This window comes from Macaca thibetana, chromosome 8 (assembly GCF_024542745.1).
Source record: "Macaca thibetana thibetana isolate TM-01 chromosome 8, ASM2454274v1, whole genome shotgun sequence".
NCBI lineage: Eukaryota > Metazoa > Chordata > Mammalia > Primates > Cercopithecidae > Macaca > Macaca thibetana.
This window is the reverse complement of record NC_065585.1, coordinates 117,680,005-117,701,227: the sequence shown is the minus strand read 5'-3', so window position 1 is coordinate 117,701,227 and position 21,223 is coordinate 117,680,005. Positions and strand designations below refer to the sequence as shown.

Here is a 21,223-nt window from a genome sequence, read left to right as displayed (position 1 = left end):
AAACACAGTTATCTTCTCCAAACCCTGTTTCTGAAGTTCTATGGGGCTGTGTACCTCTGTACTGAACCAGGCACCCAAAGAGGAGGGAGTGGTGGGGTTCTGGTGAGGAATTCCCAAAGGGTCCCTTGGTTAAGAAAGTCTGTGGTTTTGGCTCTGCTAGAAGGTGAGACGCTTCTTTCCTTGGGATGCTGAAAGCCTGAGACACACTGAAAGATAGGAATTCTCTGGATTGCTCAGGAAAGAATGTTGAAAACTAATAATATGAATTTTTAAAAAATATTCACAGAGTGTGGACTATTTAGAAATCAGACAGAACTGGGGATGAATTGATGGGTTGGAGTATTTGTGTGTGCATGTGCTAGAGTCTCTGTTTCTGCATTAGGTTGTTCTGTGGGATTCTACATGTTCTTGCCCTTGGGTCAATAAAATGATGGAAAAGAAGGGGGTGCAGGACAAGGGATAAGAGTCTAGTAAGTAACTGCAGTAATAATCACACACCTTTAAAACTTGTTACTACATGTTTGCATCATTTTCATTTTACATCAGGAAGAGAAATCCCTCTCTCTTCCAAAAAAAAGGTCTTAATTTCTACCTCTACTTACAATAAGTTACACGTTTATTTATTTAAATAATTGTAAAACATTTTAAAATTTTTCCCTTTTTTTGTTCATTTTTTTTTTAGAGATTAAGCTATAAGCAAACACACATACAACATTTCGTCATTCAATTCAGGTTGCGTTTTAAGAAAGTCTTCCATGCTGGTACCCTGTTTTGTTCAATTTTTTTCTGCATAAACTAAATTGGTATCTGAAAGGCTTCATAGAAAATAGAAACTTTCAACTTTTTTTTTCCTACAAAGAAAAACAAATAGTATCCAAAATATTAAGCATTAATTGTTTGCCAATTTTTTCTTAAATATTTTACAAACATAGGAAGGTGGTTTTCATAATGTTCGTAACAAAGAATTGCATTTCTGCTCTTAGCACTGACTACGTCAATGACACCTTTTGTCCTTGTCCCCAAGAGGGTCAGTTTGTGTAGCCACCGTCAGAGCTATAGGAGGACGTGGGACCAAGTAAGATGCCGGCTCCTTGCAGACCCAAGGGTGTCCATCGTGTTCATGTGGGGGCACCACTACACCCCCGTAAGAGCTCATAGCGCTTTCTTCATTATTGGTCCATCAGAGTAAGTAGTTTTGTGCTATAAGAAAGCAGTTCTTCTTTACATCGGGGGTACAACAAGTCCGGTCATGGCTGCAAGGAAAGAGTGGCACAGGAATGAGACTTGGGGACTTTTTATGTTCAAGGCTATGACACAGAGTGAGGGGCAGGGGATGGGAATGATAGAGTCTGATGCCATTCAAGGACACAGTGCCCTCAGATGATATGAGGACCGTTCTCCTAGCAGACAGCCCATTAAAGGCACTGAAGCCTTATGGAATCACTGAAGTACAAGGAAACCTTGATGAAGTTTTGCCTGGTTTTGTTTTATATTAATGGGTTGTATAAATGAGACAACAGATGTAAACATGTAAACTAAACTGTAATATATGCATGATATATTTTTTTATTCGACTAAAATAACTTCCAGATTATATTCCTCCAAATCACTTAGGTGGAACAGGAAAGGAACTTCCAGGTGCTGAGCCTGTTGATTTACCAGGGCATCGTTGATTACAAATCAAGCTTTTTATCTACCCTTCACTTCTTTGGTGAGTGCATTTTTTTTTTTTTAAATTAGCTCATCTTCCTTTGGTGCTCACTGCTCATGTCTGATGCTCATTGCAAATGAATGCTGATTACTGGAATAGAAGACTTCATTTAGTTCCTTAATTCCCACTCTTCTTTTCTGAGGTGAAATCTTGTTCTGTCACCCAGGCTGGAGTGCAGCGGGGCCATCTCAGCTCACTGAAACCTCCTGGGTTCAAGTGATTCTCCTGCCTCAGCCTCCGCCTCCTGAGTAGCTGGGACTATAGGTGCAAGCCACCACGCCTGGCGAATTTTTGTATTTTTAGTAGAGAATGGGGTTTTGCCATGTTGGCCAGGTTGGTCTTGAACTCCTGGCCTCAGGTGATTCACCCACCTCAGCCTCCCAAAATGTTGGGATTACAGGCATGAGCCACCATGCTCAGCCCCCAGTTCCTACTCTTCATCACCCTATATAAATGGAGTAATCCAATTCTTTCTCCCTCCATTGGGCCAAGAGGATTCAGACAATGCCTCTCTGGGTGGAATCACTTCCCAGGGTTTCCCTAGATGTGGCAAATAAAGCAGCACCAGCACAATGTGGAAAAATCCCACAGCAAAATGTATTCCGCCAGCCTTGGCTTTCAGAGGATAAGCCCATGGGATTTTCACATTCTTGGAAAATGGCAGAGTAGTTTCCTTGCATCAGAACCTTTAAAATCATATCTAGAATTTGATCCTTTGCATTTTACTATCTACATTGCATCTAAGGAATTAGTCAATATAATAGAAGCATTTTGCTGAGTGTTGCTTACTAAGCTTCCAAGCAAATGGCTGAAATTCTCTCTGCTTTTCTCAATGCTTCCATCTCTTTCTCTGCCCCTTTTTTCCACATCAGCTAGTCCTCTCGGGCAAAATTGTCAGCCGTCTATTTCCCTGCCCATACAGCCTTTATTGAATGTTTGTGAGATCTGGATTAAGGTCTTACACAGCTAGCAAAGCCTTAATTATTTTTGCCTGTATTACTATATATTGAATCAATGTAACTTTTCAATAAAGGCGGTTCAATTCTGGACACTCCCTGATGACTTAGAGATATAGCAACCCTAGTAATTATCCCAGAGTGTAGGAGGGTTTTTTTTTTTTTTTTTTTTTCTCCTGGAGGGAGCTGGAAAAGGAATCAGACACATAGTGTGTAATATTATCTCGACAATCTATACTCATCAACTGGAAGCAGCTGATAAATGAGGTAGGTGGAACCATGCTGTATGTGGAGCTCTCTGGCATGGAATTCTGAGTCACATTCTGAACTTCAATTTGTCTATTATATTTAAAACTCCTGACTCGGCACGGTGGCTGATACCTGTAATCCCAGCTCTTTAGGAGGCTGAGGTGGGAGGATCACTTGAGCCCAGGAGTTCAAGACCAGTCTGAGCAACATGACGAAAACCCATCTCTGCAAAAAATACAAAACTTAGCCAGGCATGGTAGTACATGCCTATAGTCTCAGCTACTCAGGAAGCTGAGGTAAGAGAATCTCTTATTGAGCCCAGGAGGTCAAGCCTGCAGTGAGCCATGATGGCACCACTGTGCTACAACCTGTGTGACAGAGTGAGACCCTGTCTCAAAAAGAAAAATCCTCAGCCCCTTCCTTTTCTGCGTGCTCAGAGAGATACCAAAGGGGCTCATGGAACAGCAGAGGTGCTCAAAGAACAAGATCCCCTGAATGACAGAGAAGAACAGATTTGAGATATATCCCTTCCTCCTAGTCCGACATCCAGACTGGGTAGGCTTGATGTCTGCTAGGTGGAGACTCTGACTTTTTGCTTGTAGAAACCATAGCCAACAGACAGAAAGCAATTATCTCCCTTTGAACCAGGTGGAAAGTAGGTATGGGTATAGGGTAAAGATAAGAATTTCACTCTCATTGTCCCTGGAGACACAGTGGGCCGCCAGAGCACAAGCTCTGGAGTCCACATGTCTGGGTTCAAGTCATCAGACTCTTCCTGTGTGGCCTTGGGTAAACTGCTTAACTAAGAATGGTGATAATGGCATGACTTAGACATAATTCTCTTAAAGCACTCAGTTCGGCACCTTGCCTGTAGTGCTCAGGATAGTTAGCAAGCCTCAGAGAGTGTGGGCGGCACATGCCTTTGCAGGCAATGAAGTCTAGAGAAGGGCTCCTCCCCAGCCTGCGATCACCCAGGCACTCAGCCCACATTGTCACCCTCCCACTGTATCTCTAAAGAGATGGAGCTCCCTGCCCAGCAGGCCTCTGAGATCCCAGGATTTTTGTTGTTGTTGTTCAGTGACTGTGCATTAAATGTCAGCTTCATTTCCTCCCTCTCTCTACTCAAGGGAACTTCACAATGCTGGACACTGAGCTTCCACGTACCTGGTCTAAAATGAGGAAGAGCAGAAGGTAAGGTCTCTGAGGGCATCCTTTGTGAACCCTCGCCTCCTCTCAGCCAGGCTGTAGGAAATATCTGTTACCTTGCCTAGTTCTTTACACAAATTAGTCCGCAACAACCTTTGGGGATAGCTGTCGATTTTCTATTTAACAGACTGGGAAACTGAGGCTCTGAGAGGATAAGGGCATGCACAGATTGACACAGCCTGGAAAGAGCTGAACTAGAACTCAACACACGACTGGTGAGATTGTGGCCGGCGCTCTTCCCGTGGCTAATCCTCTTTGAGGTTGTCCTCAGGATTCTGTTATTTCTCCATACCTCACTTGATATTTTCATAGTTTTTTTTGCAATTCCTTTTTAGGCTACTGCCCTAAATCGACAGGTGCTTCTATTTTTCTCCTCCCCAACCTACTCCAAAATTTTAAAAAGACTACATATGGGCTACGGTGTATACTGCTAAGGTAACTGGTACACCGAAATTTCAAATCACCACTAAAGAATTTATCCATGTAATCAAAAACCATCTGTACCCCCAAAATTAATTTCTTTTTTTAAAAAAAACCTATAAAAACTTTTTTAAAAAAATCTTTTGGAGATGGGGTCTCACTATGTTGCACAGTCTGGGCTCAAGCAATCCTCCTGCCTCAGCCTCCCAAGTACCTGGGACTATAGGTGTGTGCCACCACACCTGGCCCCTTCTTCTTTTAAAGGTTCAAATCACCAGAGGAATGTGGAGGGAACTGAAGGATTCAAATGAGGTTTGGAACTTTGCAATGACTCTAGAAATGAAGCTAGAGCCTAGAGCCTGTGCCTACATGCAACTCACCAATTCACTGCTCCTATAAACCTATCAGGAACGTGCCGCTCAGCCCGAGCACCCTGAGGGGTGGTGACCAGAAGTTTGTGTGGCTGGGGACCCTGGAGAGGGTCTTCTGTTTCTGCTGCAGCTGCCCTCAGAGGGAACCTCACTAAGACCAAGCAAGGTTTCCTTCCAGCTCTTTGGGCTGACTCAAACCTGACTTCAGTAACACCACAGGAGACGTGGGCATGCAGCAAGAGGTGGGGTGGGGATGACAGGCCCTGGAGTCTGTAAGAAACTTGTCCTGGCCACACCGTAGGCTGAGAGCCGGGTAAAACAGAAGATCTGAGACAACCAGCTCCACATTGAGAGAGGAGGTGGGGAAAGGGTGACAGGTGGAAGTCAAGTATCCTTTTTTCCTTTAAGTAAAACTGAACCTATGTGTTAAGTGGCCAGGAATGAGGAAAGGGCCGCATCCATCCTGTCTTCCTCCCGTCCAATGCGGAGGAAAGCCTGCACCCCTCCTTGGTCTGTCTCAATCTGCATTTTGCCAGTAAGACTTGCTGGGCCTCTACTCGGGTTAAGGTCAATGAATAAAACCAGAGAACTTAAAAAGAAACATCAACACTGAAGAGGTCACGGGGAAGAGGAAGGAAAGTACAATGAACATTCAGCTATCATCTTCATTTCCCTGTCTGGAGATGAAGGCATCATGGAGAAACTCTGGGCACATCCCCTAAGGATGGGATGGAAACCACTGGTCTTTGATGAAAGACGGGGCAGGTGGAGACACTTAGATACAGGCTCAGCCTATTTCTCTATGAATTAGACATCTGGGTGAAAATCCCTGCCAAAAAAATCCATGAAATTTCCAGATGTTTCCAGCTACCCACACATTGGGTGGCATATAGACCCAGCTGCTTCATCTAGTTAGAAGTAAAATAATTTTCAACAATGTTTCTGAGTGCTGGGTTTTCCATTCTAGTTTTGACAGTTTCTCGGTCGAGTCACTTGCCTTCCAGAAGACACCACCATTTCCAGTGTTTGGATGGCTCAGGAACCTAACGTACCTCCCAGAGCTCTGCTCAGCCACAAGAGAATGACCTCTCACAGGTGTCCCAAAAGAATTAAGAGCCCACACTCCACTCTATCATCAAACCACCAGGCAGATGCCATCCCAAGGACAATGCAGCCCATCCAAAGTTCCCCATAAAGCACTGCTGACCTCACAGCCTTTGATCCATGAGGGGTTAATGAAACCTCTTCCCTTTTTTCGTTTTACCCAACCCTACTTGTTGTAAATATTTTCTTGCCAAGACACGAGAGGAGCAGCCTAAAAATAATGTGGGTTGCTGGTGAGCCCCAGTCCTCAGCAGTTTCCAATTTGTTCTTTTGCTGTCGGCTGCCCCCAATCCATGATGAGATGATTTGATTTTCATATATTCATCACATTTGTGTTATATCATGCCATATTATATTTTAGAACATTGCTCAAAAATGGGTTTGATGGATGGATAATTTTTGTTCTTAGAAACGGTATGTCTTTTCTTTCTATTCTCCACAACCGCCTAATCAGGCACCTGCTATCAATTTGACTTGCATGTAACCAGAATTCTCAGAACTTGTTGGTTGCTCCTGCTGGCTCCTGTCCATGTGTGCCAAGAGGCCGTGATGGCAAGCGGATTAGGTAAGCAGAAAGCACCACGTGGTATCCCATGGGGTGACTGGGCATTTTCTGAGAGGTAGCAGAATGGCCCTGTGGACAGCATAGGGCTGGGAAGTCCAGACACTCCTCAATTGTATGTATGGCTCTACCATGGTTAATTCCATTGCCTGCAGAGTTTGCTGATGTCTGTTTTCCCCGATCTTGCTTTTTAAAAAACTTTTATTATTTTTTGAGATGGAGTGAGTTTTGCTCTTGTTGCCCAGGCTGGAGTGCAATGGCGTGATCTCGGCTCACTGCAACCTCCACCTCCCCGGTTCAAGTGATTCTCCTGCCTCAGCCTCTCAAGTAGCTAGGATTACAGGCACCCACAACCACACCCAGCTAATTTTTGTATTTTAAGTAGACACAGGGTTTTACCATGTTGGCCAGGCTGGTCTCAAATTCCTGACCTCCAAGTGATCCGCCTGCTTTAGCCTCCCAAAGTGCTGGGATTACAGGCATGAGCCACCATGCTTGGCTCCATCTTGCTTTTAGATGGAGTGCTTGCCTGACTGTATAAGCCATTTATATCCCATGATGAGAACAGCAAAGCATCTCTTTGCAGGTAAACAGCTGAGCTATACAACGATGTCCTGTTTGCTCTTACTTTGCCAACCCTATGGTACATTGTGTCATGTATAACCCCAAAATAGAACCCTCGCTTACCTCTGAATCCATTTCCATTGCCGCTGGAGCAGGCAGGTGAAGGGGAGCCTTGGGGCCTGATGACAGGGGCAAAGGCACTCTTCTGTTTGACAGCAGGAAAAACTGAAGAGGAAAATGGGAGGATGGAGGATGTGCTGGAAGACCCGACGGTGGGACTCGATGACATGACTGGAAAGCAAATGCACAATCCTCGTTTAGAAATTAAGATCTTCCTTCAGTTCACATATTTGGCACACCTTTATTGAGAAATTGTTAGTTTCCTGGCATTGTTCCAGATTGCAGGGATTGAAAAAAAAAAAAAAAAGTTGAATGTGACAACATTGCCACCCTGTCCAGTGGGAGGAACAGACACATAAAACAACTAATATGGTAATGATGCTATTAGAGGAAGGTACCCAATGCTTGGGAGAGTCGGGAAGGCAGCTTCAGGAAGTGATGTTGGAACAGGTCTTCATTCACAAGCAGCAGCTTGGCAAGAGAGAAGACTGAGGCCAAACATGCCTGAAAAATCATCAAATCTACCCAGCAATGGAAATCACTTTTACACCCTACAAAAAAAGTCCTATTTGGGAGCTATGTGCTTCCCCGGTAACTCCTAAGGCTCCAGAGGTTTGGTCTGTAGAGTTAACATCTTCTCTGAGAGTGCCATCTCTATGGGCCACGTGCTCATTAAATGTAAAAGTTTATTAACATTCAGAAAATTGTCTCCCTCTCCCGTACTTTCAGTGCTCTTGGGAAATATAGCTGCAAGTTGGCCTCCCCTGACATAATGTTTAGGAAAAAACACCATTATTAGTGGTATTAACATTAAAATGACTTAAGGGAAGACTAAAGCCAAGTGTTGTAATTTCTAAGAAAAATAAAAGCAATTTACACGATGAAGTACCCCACCTCTTCATGTCAGATACTCCACCAAGTTACATCATGCAAGATGATAATTTTACCTTCTATGTTCAACTTAAGAAAGGGGTAAACTAGAGCACACAAGGGCAAAACTCTTAAATATAGCACCTGATAGTTTTAGGCACTTGTGTTAGTATAATTCCCAGATTCTGAACTGTCCGAGTCACATGACTTGATAAAAGTATTGTTGGAGCCTAATGACCAAGCCCAGCAGTGCTATTTCTTGCTTTGTGTTTTCAATGTACCAATTGTCCTTCAAAGTAAATTTGAAAGTGAGGACATGGGCGAGACTTATGACTGAACAACTAAGTACAAGGTGAATTGAAGGTCAAATGTTCTGATGTCCATGGACGACTCCACCCTCATTTCCCCTCCCTCCCTATAAAAATATATTTTGGGCCGAGTCCACCCAATTGCCTGTATAAACACTTAAATAGCACAAGTCCCATATGATGTCTTTTATCGCTGAACTGAAATCCAAAGACTTCAAAAGGAGAGCTTTCCCTAAAAACTTCTTATCCTTAAAGTAGTCTTGATTTAAGGAGCTATGCCTCTGAGTACATCTGTCTTTCCTCAAATATGAATTAAAAGAAAAAAAAATTGGAAAGGAAAACAAAGTTCTGGAAGAATCTCATGTAATACTTGAATATGTAAATGAATAAAAACACTGTTGGGTTAATTCACATAAGAAGATAGGACACAGGGTTAAGCATGAGGAGTGGGTCTTATTCGTGGTTCTGAGCAAAATCTCTTCTAGCCTTGGGTTTGGCATTAGTGAAATAGAAAAACAAAAGACAAAAAAGTCCACAAGCAAAAAATCCCCAACTTTTCATTTTCTCTAAGGTACAGAATTAGGGGCCAAAGAAAAGCTGGGACTTAGGGGGCCCGTATTCTACCACGGTCCCCCAAATGGTGTCTACAGCAGCAGAACCTCCTCTCAGACATCATCATTGAAGAGGTTTGTATAATGTGAATTAGGCATTCACACATACTCCATTCCATTTATATTCAGCAAGTGACTCACTAGTACAGATAATTATTTTCTAATAACAGATTTCAATGGAAAGTAGAGCCCATTAGATCAAAAATGGTTCCCTTGCAGTGGCAGCGGAAACACCTCAAGCTTTACTAAGTGACGTGGAGGAATTGTTGCAGAGTTGAGTAAGCACATGTCCGTTTTAAATAGTTCTTACAATTTTGTAAAAATGCCAAAATGCATTCAAATGAATTTAAAATTCAGTGCAACTATAATAAAAATACTGAAAGGAATTTTAATTTGTGCATTTCAGCAAACACAATTACTATGTTTATCTGTTTCAAAAAACAATAACGCTGTAAAAGACAGGAAGTTTTGTTTAAAAATTTTTTTTAAGTAGTAAGAGGCACTTATCTTCATCAGTGAAATCAGCATTGTACTAGCACAGAAATAGGCAGACAAATCTTTACAGCAAAACAGAGTTCAGAAACAGACCTGGGTATAGACGGGAATTAATAAAGGTGACATTTCATATTAGTAGGAAAATAAATGCATAGAAAAATACACTAACCATTTGAACACTAAGTTTAGAGTACTTTCTCCTGTTGAACACCAAAATAAATCTAAGTAGATTAAAGAGTTATTTTTAAAAGCAAAATTGTAACAGTGCTAGTGAAGCTATTAGGATGGTTAGAAGTTTACAAGATAGATTTGCCGCATAATGAAAAACTTCTGCAACAAACACAAGAAGGCAAATGACGGATTAGGAAAAATATTTGCAATACTTATTTAGATATGCTTATATCCTCAATAGCTCATAAGTTTTCCTAATTGGAAAAAGAAAAACGCCCCAAGAGAAAAATAAGCAAGGGACACAAAAAAAGAAAATCAGGAATAAAAATGACCAAGAGAGACTCATATAGAAACAATCAAACTGATTCGTAATAAAATGCTAATTAAAACGGTAACAAGATCTTATTTTCCACTTACTAAATAGAAAAAGAAAAAATTAACAGGGCGGGGAAACATATAATATTCTTTCTTTTCTGAGGGAAGAATTAACCTCTCTGGAGGGTCTTTGGCAATATATATCAAAGTATTTTAAAATGTGCACATCCTTTGACCCACTAATTTAATCTCTAGAAATTAATCCCAAGGAGATAGTCATGACTGTGCCAAAAATAATAGGTCCAAGGGCATTTTTATAATAATGAAAAATTGGAAAATAACTTAAGTGTCCTGCAGTAGGGTACATTGTATTTAGTATACAATAGAATGCTATGCCAATATTAAAACTAGTGCTGTAGAATATTTAATCCCATGGAAATATACACCCCTTCAGATGAAAAAAATTGCATAACACATATTAAGCCCCCTTTAATTTTTAGAAATGCAAATAGCAGCAACAGTCTAGAAGGACGTGATATACACCCAAAATTTTAGCAATGGTATCTCTGGCTGATGGGATTATGAATATCCTTAAATGTAGTGCTTTCACTTGTCCATATCGTCAAAATTTTCTACAACAAACTTGTGTTACTTTTAATACATGGTAGGAGAAACCAGTAAAGGTTATTACATTTTAAAAAGGGAAAATCTCGATTTCTTTGGGAAGAAATAAATAATACAATCCTTAGCAATAGACATATTAGCATTTACAAATAATTTTAACTTTTCTCTTTCATTTAAGGCTGTACTGCCTATAAACAAAGTTGTCTGTTACTCTAATAACAACCCCACCTATTAAAAAAAAAAAAAAAGCAAGAGATGAATAAATCCTCACATTCCTGGGAAACACCTGATGATTGTAGTCAACTTTTAAAAGCAAACACCACTCCTCATATCTCTGTTCCCTATTCTTACGATCTGGGTCTGCATCACTGAAGGATTTTATGGTGCCCAGCTTCATATCTGTGACTTTGGTAATTTTACTGCTTTCCTTCCACCCTCTCTTTCATTGATCTTATGGCAGAATCTCATTAGTTGTGCATCAGAGCAGACACTGCAATTTTCAAAATGTATCTATCCATGACTGGAAGACTATCCTTTAAAAATTAACAATGGTTCCCTCCGCGTAGACACAGAATGTGCCATTTTTCTTTCCTCCTTTTTACCTATACGTGCTTTTCAAGTTGTCTGTAATGAGAATACTATTATTTTAATAGGCTTTTGTTTTTCTTTTCTGAAGAAGTAGAAATATATCAGAATTCAAAGAGGTTGTTCTTATGGTGGGAGTATGCGTTCTTTTAAAAACTATTTTTATACGTTCTACATTTTCTGTAGTAATCATTTAATATTTTACAATAGAGAATGTCTTAATATTTGTTTTTGAAACTATAAAACAATTGAACCCCGGAGCATGGTCTAAGGCTCTGAACATAATGTAGGAATCTATGAGGACAGGTTGGATTCCTGCCTGTAGGGATTCTGTCCCAAACTCTGCATAGGCTTGGTGGCTATTCTGCTTTGGAAGAAGTGGTCCCTATGGGTGTTACAGGCTTGTTAAATAGACAATCTTTTGGGACTGCAGAGAGAACCATTTTAGGAAAGTTGATTGCATGTACTTCCAATTGAGAATTTCTCTGGACATCTATCTCTCTATGGATAGGGGCCAAAGTAAAGACAAGTACGTCTGGCCCAGAAATCTCTGTGAACATGGGGAGTTAAGGAAAAACCACTTTTCTTTGTTAAAGGATTGATTGGCTTGCATAGTCTCAGCTGGAACTCACCGGGCACATATCCTCCTTTGCATTGAGCCATTGCATTTTTTGGAGCTAAGGGGTCTGTCAGCATTTCATTATAACCCCCTATTGTCAGGGGTTTAGAATTCAGCCATAAAAACTTGCACTGAGCTGGAACTTGGCACACTGCTACTGCCAGGAAGTGAAGTTTGTATGTAAAATTGAAAAAACATCTGTTTGGCCATTTTTGAAGTAGTGTGAGAGCAAAAACAGTAAAGATGCAGGTTTCTGATACTCTGCATTGGCTGTCATGCAAGTTAAATGTGACCAAGAAGCTTGGCTCTATTTCTATCTTAGAGTCTCTGGCAAATATTTGCTCCATGGCATGGCCCAGCCACATCAGATGCATTTTTAAAAAATCATAGAATTGTGTTTTCAGACACAAGCAACTGAATTGACAAAATGTTTTCCCCGGGGCTTTTCTTTTTTTTGTATTTCCCAGAGAAGTAAAGACTTGGCTGGCTAGAAATACAGGTCAGGTGCTATTGTAATGAACTCCACTGGGTAGTCAGTCTTTGTGGAGTAGGGGAATTTGATTGTAATGAATGCACTGTTTGGAATTTCATTCCTAGCCTGCAACTCATTCAGACCCTCCCTCCAAAAGTGAAGGTGCAAACCATCACACCAGATTCAATAGGTACAGGGAGGAGGTCTTCTCCAGTCTCTCCTTCTCTCTCCCAGTTGGGCACGTTGCCTTCCTCTTTTCCCTGATCTGTGTCTACCATCTCATTTTAATGGGTACTTTGAAGATTTGGGGTGTTACTAGTTTTCTGGTGGCAGTGGGTTTGGGTGATCATGAAAGAACAGAAGGAAATCGTTCTGGTGGGAGTGGGAAGGGTTTCTCTCTACCAAATGAATTATTTAGGAAAAAATATTAAGCAATTAACACCTAACTGTGCATTTTCATTCCTCTTTTTTTTCTCTTTCTTCTCCATCCTCTTCACTACCACACTACATACTGTATTATAAAACTGATCATTTTTTATGTACAAAAACAAGTATGAGTCAACCTTATTCATACCTACATAAATTATGACTGAATGATGTGAAATTGCCACTTCTATAAATCAAAAATGGTCAAATAGAGGGAATTTCATATGATTTAACCTAATATTACACTATAAATACATTAAATAATTCTTACATTATTAATTTTAAAATGTGGTATTCTGAGTGTGATGATATATTCTAGTCCCCTTTTTACTACTTACTATGAACTTTCAAGTCATTTAATAATTCTTCATCTCTTACAAGGGATAATGATAAAAATTATAGTATCCATGTCACAAGGTTGTTGTAAGGCTCTGACTGGACTCTAGATGTCAACATGCTTTTTAAGCGGTAAAGCGGAATGTAATTGTTAATTCATCTTATTATTGTCACTGTTATAACATTGTTTACACAATGGATCGCTTGCCACTGCATTATTTGTAGGGGTTGTTAAAGATGTGATCTCTTTACCACACCAGACACCTTCTCCAGGAGAAAGCAAGGGAGAGACCTCTCCAACATCTCAGGAACAGAAATTGCCACCTTTCTTCTGAGCTACTTTAAAAAATAACGTGTGGACATAAAATCTTACAACAAATAGTGTTTCTCTCTTTGCTTTAGCCTCTTGTAAACTCAGAACGAAGTAAACAGACCAAATGGTATTCATGCTGGCCCTGGCATTTTCTAATTTGCTGAACCATATTTGTTTATTTTAGCTCGGTTTCTTGTTAGAGCCTGTTTTATACTTTCATACTACCTATTTGACTGCAATAATTCCCCCAAACACTTTTTGGACCAAGATAAGGTAGAAACAAATCAAGCAATCATTTATTTCTCCAGACTAACTGTTATCTAATGAACTTGGGCCACCTGACAAGACACAACATAGAACTCGTGTCTTTGCAGCAACAAGATTTTCATCATACTAGGAGAACTGACCTCTACTACCGTTAGCTGCTTGGTACTATGTCTTTGTCTTGCCGTGTAGTGTAGAGTGTATGCATCGAACTGATAATCCAGAAATAGCTCATAGGTGTGTCTCCCCAGGGAACCAAAAGTCCAAAGACTGTGAAAGGCAGTTTCTGTGACATGTCAATGTGACGTGGCTATGTGCTGCCCTTGACATGTCCTTGCTCTTGGCACAAGGGAACCACATGGGGTAAAAAGAGGGCAAGGTGCAGAGAATTGCAACAAGACCCAGCATTTCAAGAACACTCTACTCAATCACTTCAGCCTCTCCATGTCATCTTGTCCCCTGGCCTAAAGTATTCCCTAGGTAGGTTTGAAAAATGCACTCCCTCAGGCTCCTGGGACCATTGTGTAACTTCCCGGCATACCTCCCAAAGCAACCCAAATGGGGTTTTCACAACTTCCCAGAGCAGGGACTTTGCTGCTAGACCACAGATTAAGACGAAGAAGTTCTGTCTCAATATATCACATGATTGCACGCAGTCAACTTCCACCTCTCTGGAGGTACTGAAGGGAGGGGAAAACCAGGTTGCAAAGTCAAAAAGAAGCATGGTGCGATATACAAAATAACTCAAAGTCATCAGGACTATGCCTAAATTATTACCCTGCTCTATTCTAGCTATGTGATCTTGATTAAGTCAGAAAACTGCAGCAAAGCCAACTTCCTTGTCTATAACATGAAGATAAAAGTTCTTATCAGGAAGTTCTTATGGGGATTAAATATTACATCTGAAAGTGCCTAAGAGTACACATATTGTTAACAGAAATGGAATCTTAATTCCTTGCTCCCACTTAACACAGGCCACACATGCTCTTTCTCTATAAAAAGGGAATTGTTTCAATCCTTTTCTTTCCCCAAAAGGCCTTGAGTAACCACGTGAGCCAAAGTCCAGCTAAGGGAAAAGAACCAAAGACAGGAAGGACGCTTAATCAGGAAACTAGGCTGCTCCCCGACGACTTAGGAAGATTTACAAATGCAACTTTCTCCCAAAAGGCTGAATAGTAAAACCCAGAGACCAAAAAGCACGGAGAGCCGGAGGTATAGAGAGGTCACTTACTTCCATAAGGAGAGCCGGTGGGTGAGCCATTTAGAAATCCTGGTGATCCTGGAACACCCAGGTTGGCCATGGGGACGTTGCTGTAACCATTCATACTGTTGCTGGAGGTACTGTAATTAGACTGTTGAGGCGTGGAGCTGGAAGAGTATCCCCGTGGAGAGATGCTGCTTGTGTTGCGGATGTACCCTTGGCAACAAAGAAAAATTCCAGGTAAATCAACAGGCGTGCACGGTCAGGCCACATGTGGCTAGCACAGGTCTGCGTTGGCCCCAGGCTATAGAATGCCACCAGGTGCCCTGGGCAGTTGTGGGAAGTGTACAGTCCATCTTCAGTTTTTGTTTGTTTGGTTGGGGTTTTTTTTGTTTGTTTGTTTTTGAGATAGAGTCTTACTCTGTCACCCAGACTGGAGTACAGTAGCGCGATCTCAGCTCACTGCAACCTCTACTGCCCAGATTCAAGTGATTCTCCTGCCTCAGCCTCCTGAGTAGCTGGGATTACAGGCAACCTCCCATCGCGCCCAGCTAATTTTTGTATTTTTAGTAGAGACAGGGTTTCACCATGTTGGCCAAGCTGCTCTTGAACTCCTGACCTCATGATCCACCTGCCTTGGCCTCCCAAAGTGCTGGGATTACAGGTGTGAGCCAGTGTGCCCGGCCCATCTTCAGCCTTTTATACCTTCCTCTCTCTTCCCCATCTATGCAAGGCCATGCCCTTGCTACTCCCCTTCATTCAAACCTGCACTCAGCACCTCCAGCTCACACCAAGGAGCAAATGGCTAATGGCAGTGTGGAGTTCCCTCTCCCAAATCATACTTCGTATGACACTGGAGTCCAATGAGATATGATTGGTGTCACTGAGAAAAGCATTCTGTGGTCAAGTTAGGCTGGGTAGATGTTATGCACTGTAGCCATTTCTTGATGATTCATATACAGAAGGCCTAGAGAATAAACAAACTGGTTTAACTTTGCTAGCTTAAGTGTTTACCAAATTTAACATGCCATAGCATCTTTTGGTGAGGCCTGGAGGGGAAAGGTATCTTAACCTGTCTGGGGCCACTTGTATTGTATGGAACACAGTTTTAGAAATGTTAGTTCAAAGTTGTTGCCATGCCCTAGGTGCAAGTGGGGGTCAATTTCATTCAAAAAGTGTTGATGAGTTCCCCTAAAATGTGCTATTCTTTGACCTAGGACTTTGGGGCATCAGCAGTGAGTGTGGGGGACCCAGCCTATGCCTGGAACAGGGGAAGGAGTGAGAAACCACAGCTCAGAAACGTCTCATGTGTCCTGGAATAAACCACTTTGGATTACTGTCTCTCAAACTATTTAGGAAACAATCCAAATTTGTTACCAAATGAAAAACAATTTGACATTTGGTCTATGGGCCTCATGTCTACAAAAACAAAAGTAATAATATGCCCTGTCTTTTTTTTTTTTTTTTGAGACAGGCTCTCACTCTGTTGCCCTGGGTGGAGTGCAGTGGCAGTCATGGCTCACCACAGCTTCAACTTCCTGGACTCAATCTATCCTCCCACCTCAGCCTCCCAAATAGCAGGGACTACAGGTGAGCACTACCACACCTGCCTAATTTTTGTATTTTTTGTAGACACAGGGTTTCACCATGCTGCCCAGGCTAGTCTCAAACTCCTGAGCTCAAGCAATCTGCCCATCTCAGCCTCCTAAACTGCTGGGATTAGAAGTGTGAGCCACCACGCCCAGCTCACCTACTCTTTTGTAAGAACTCACCCTGGGCAAAAAAATGAGGAATTCTCTTCCAATAAATAAAATTAGAAAAAAAAACTCTCCCAATGTTAAGGACCTCATTAGGAATGTTTACTCCTTTTAAAAATGATTTGTGACAGATTCCGACTTAGCACTTTAATAATCAATCTCAATGCAAAGATCTTTGCATGGTCTGCTTTACATGTAAAAGCACAGTTGTCTTTATATTTGTTTGTTGTTATATATAGGAGATCATACAAAATAGAAGTTACCAAATAAAACCAAGCCATTCACTCTTGGCTACCAGGAAGAGAAATTTGGGTATCATAAATGATAATGGCAATAATCAGCTTCTTTCCAGTATTCAATCTGATCATCACAATAACAGAAGCATAAATTTCTTTTCAATTAATACCTGTAAACCTATTTTCTACAAGCCCAAACCTTTCCAAATTGGTAATACTCAATCCTTTTTTTTTTTTTTTTTTTTTTTTTTTTTTGAGACAGGGTCTCGCTCTGTTGCCCAGGCTGGAGTGCACTGTCACACTGCACATGTACTCACATGCAGCCTCGGCTCATGTGCAGTGTGCCAGCTCACCCCACTACTCACTGCAGCCTCAACTTCCCAGGCTCACGTGATCCTCCCACATAGCTGGGACTACATCTGCCCAGCACACCTGACTATTTTTTATAGAGATGGGTTTTCATTATGTTGCCCAGGCTGGTCTCAAACTCCAGGGCTCAAGCAATCTACCTGCCTCAGCCTCCCAAAGTGCAGGGATTACAGATGTGAGCCACTACACCCAGTAGTAATACTCAATCTTCTCCTTAAATATTTCCAGACATTCTACCTGGTACCTAAGAAGCTCAAACTCTAATAATGTACCATCTATAATCTTGAAATAACGCAATCTATGATTGTATTGCCTATCTGTGGACACACTCTGTTGGACCATTATGACTCAACCTCTACCTCCATCTACTCCAGTAGAACTTTTAAAATTAGACATATTTGGATTTTGACTCTAAGAAAGGTGGTACCTTGATTATTTCCTTGTGTCGACTCTGAGATGCTGACCCCAAGCTGGCTGCCATAGGAGTTGATTCCCATCATGCCACTGTGTGCTGGGGAGCTGGAGAGGGCTGGAAGCTGGCTGGGATTCCTGGGGACGCTGTAGAGGGCTTCAGCAATGTCTGCGGCTCGCTTCAAAATGATGTCCTACAAAACGGCAGGTTAATGTGAGCATTCTATCCAGCATAAAGTGCAAAACTCACGAAAAGGTAGGATGTGAGTATCTCACCTGGTTATTGTGTGGTGTGCCATAAAGAGCTTCCACTAGATCTGCAGCTCTTTTCAACAGCATTTCCTGGAAAACAAGTGAGGGTGGGGTATTGTCAAAGGCAAAATCCAAAATGGCAAACAAAAGAAAATTATAGGCAAAAATGAGAAATCCACACATCCCTCCCAAAATGTAAGTAATTAGTCAAGAGGTCCTATATTTGGTTTGACAAGTAAAATACAATTATACATATAAATCTCTCTATAAATACCTATCTATCTGAAATTTGCCTCTATAAAATGGCTCTATAAATGATTGTGTTACCAAAACAAAAACCAACCCAATTGAGAGTGAAGTTGATTAAAATTAATAACGTCGTGGAAGTTCTACTAAAGGCTACTTTCAGCCCATTCTGTTTTAAAAATCTGGGTCTCCAATTAACCAAATATTCTTAAAATGAATGATGGATTTGAGTTTAGCTCGTTGCCAAGGAGTTGTCCAGAGTACTGAAATGATCTTGGCAATGCCTTCTGCAAAATTTTATTCTAATAAAGATGAATTCTTTCAATAATATTTCCCCCTGTACATTTTAACCAGAGAGAATTGGTAATCACAAATCCCTTTCCTCTCATTTTGCCTTTTCCACCTCCTGTTTTTTACAGCCTTTTAAATTGCTATTAACCTACTTTCCAGATATCATCTAATTTAATGGTGGGGCTAGGGATTTTTCCAGGAGGAAAATAAAGGTGTGATGTAGAAGCAACTGTGGTGCTTAAATTTTATTCACAGTATGGAAAAGAGAACACGGCATTTTATAATTTGTATGTTTAAAGTGCAAATATAAATGTGAAAATTTAATAGTTTCTCATCAGCTAAATGACAATAAATTGATGTACTTTTTAAATAAAGCCAACAACATGGGCCAAATTCATAAAGTAATTTTCATAAGGAAGTTCACTTGAAGGTGATGTATTTCATAGTAATTTTATACAGAAGCAATTTTCTCCTTATTAGATACCTACGTACATAGTAGGCCCTCAATGATTAATACTGATTGGGGATTAATGGGTCCCTGAAATTATGGGTAAATAGAAACATTTAAATACAAAGGAGTGGAAGCTAATACTTTTTTTTTTTTTTTTTTTAATGAGGCGGAGTCTCACTCTGTCGCCCAGGCTGGAGTGCAGTGGCTCCATCTCGGCTCAGTGCAAGCTCCGCCTCCCGGGTTCACGCCATTCTCCTGCCTCAGCCTCCCGAGTAGCTGGAACTACAGGCGCCCACCACCAAGCCCGGCTAGTTTTTTTGTATTTTTAGTAGAGATGGGGTTTCACCGTGTTAGCCAGGATGGTCTCGATATCCTGACCTCGTGATCCGCCCGCCTCAGCCTCCCAAAGTGCTGGGATTACAGGCGTGAGCCACCGCGCCCGGCCGCCAAAGCTTATATTTTTAACCAATTATGCAGATATTTATTTTCAGAAAGTTGGCAATGTTTTTAAAACTGAATACTCCTGTTGTGTATCTATTTTATCGGCCCAAATGTTCAGATTCATATTTCCTCAGAGATAAATACGACCGTAATATATTTCAGAGTTAGCAGATATTTTATGTGCATCTTGTATCTAAAGCTTAGCTAAATTTCAAGGCCTAATTAATTTTAATGGGATGTAAATGCCTGCATTTGTCTAAGTTTGCTGAAATTCTACACAAATGGCTTCACATGTCCATTTCCAAAGCACATTACCTTAGCTAATCTCTCAGGATCTCCAGGGTGCCTAGGGATGACCTTCTGCAGTCTCTGGAAGCCATAGTCTATGGTGGGTTCATTTAATGCTGAAAGAGAAAAAATCCTCTCTCTGAGTTTGTATCCTGGCCATGAAGCAAACCTTCTAATTAATTCTTCCACAGGTAATAAGAAGGTTCTGGATGCATAATGGATGTAATCAGGGTTTTTGCTATCAACATTGGTTAATTCACATGTAAATTTGGAATTTATAGTACTTTTATATTTTTCTATTAGAATAACATTTCAAAATTTCAGATTACAATGATCATTTCTGCTTTAAGTGTACGTAAACTTCTCTGCTCCCTATAAAATTAAAAATGGCACAAGCAACCATATCTCAATTTCTTATGAAGATAATAAACTACTTTTATATTATTTTCCTTTCTTTCCTTTGTCTCTTTCCTAAGTAGGACTGTATTGACTATTCTTCCAAATATCTTCTAAATATTCTTCTAAATATTTTTCTTAACCAGTCTCTTATTTACATTTATACATATATAAACCTTCTATGAGCTTATTCTCATAAAACCTGTTTTATGCATAATATGCTTCCACAGTTTTCAATTCTATTTAATTACACCCACATCTGGTAAATGTCAGCCACTCCACGCCACCCCACCCCACCCCATGAATACTGCAAATTTTATTTCACCACTATGTTCCCATTAAGACAGGGCCTGGCACACAGTAGGCACTTAGTGTCAGTAATTATAAAACGAGTGAATGAATTAATGAATGGCATACTTTAGCATTTCCACTACTCTAGAGTTTTCACGTGCTGCTTTTATTCTTTCTCCTTCTTCTTCCCTTTCATTTATTTTTAAAAAGTTTCTTGTTTAAATGTCATGGTTTTAAAATTAATGCATGATTAAAGAAAAAGATACAAAGAATAACATAATAATCACCTGCATTGCTGTTATCATCAATAAACACAGTAATGTGTATTTCCTCTTTAATCTTGTTTTTTCATATATATTTTATATATATGTTGCTATTATTCTATGAAAACAATGCCTTTTTTAAAAAAAAACTATTAAAACATTAAATATAGAAGTAAAAAATTACCGTAAACCCACTTAAGAGATGAGCTGGATTAACATTTTTTGCTTACATAACCTACTTTTCATCCACTTAACAATATATCGTAAACTTTCCCCGGGACGATTAACTATTCTTTTATAACATTATTTTAAATTCCTGCATATTTTTCTATGACATGCTCTATAATTTATTTAAATGGCTTCCTAATATTGGGCAATTAATGTGATCCTAATTTCTCACTATTATAAATATCAGAGCAATAATTATCCTTTGTGCATAACTTTCATTATTTCAATTGGAAAATTTCCAAGAATTAGAATTACTGGACCAAAAATTATGATTTATATTTCAGGCCTTTCAGACATTCAGTCAAATCACTCCTCACAAGAGTGCATGAGTTTATTCTCCCTCCAGCAATGCGTGTGCTCATTTTAACTTACATTTTTTTACTCACCAGTGAGGCTGAAGAATTTTTTCATATATTTGCTGATGTTAATT

The 21,223-nt window shown here is 40.4% G+C and overlaps 1 protein-coding gene across 3 annotated transcripts in view; it reads right to left on the bottom strand.

The window, feature by feature from the left end:
* Window positions 1-598: 598 nt before the first annotated feature.
* The window catches only part of EBF2 (EBF transcription factor 2), a 202,555-nt gene continuing 181,930 nt past the window's right edge, over window positions 599-21,223 (bottom strand). For all 3 annotated transcript variants that reach the window (XM_050800249.1, XM_050800251.1, XM_050800250.1), the window contains 6 exons: window positions 19,643-19,731; window positions 17,923-17,988; window positions 17,663-17,840; window positions 14,904-15,089; window positions 7,267-7,434; window positions 599-1,253 (listed from right to left, as the gene is read on the bottom strand). In XM_050800249.1, the coding sequence (XP_050656206.1) occupies window positions 1,222-1,253; window positions 7,267-7,434; window positions 14,904-15,089; window positions 17,663-17,840; window positions 17,923-17,988; window positions 19,643-19,731 (719 nt within the window). In that variant the 3' untranslated portion in view covers window positions 599-1,221. The remainder of the gene's footprint in view (window positions 1,254-7,266; window positions 7,435-14,903; window positions 15,090-17,662; window positions 17,841-17,922; window positions 17,989-19,642; window positions 19,732-21,223) is intronic.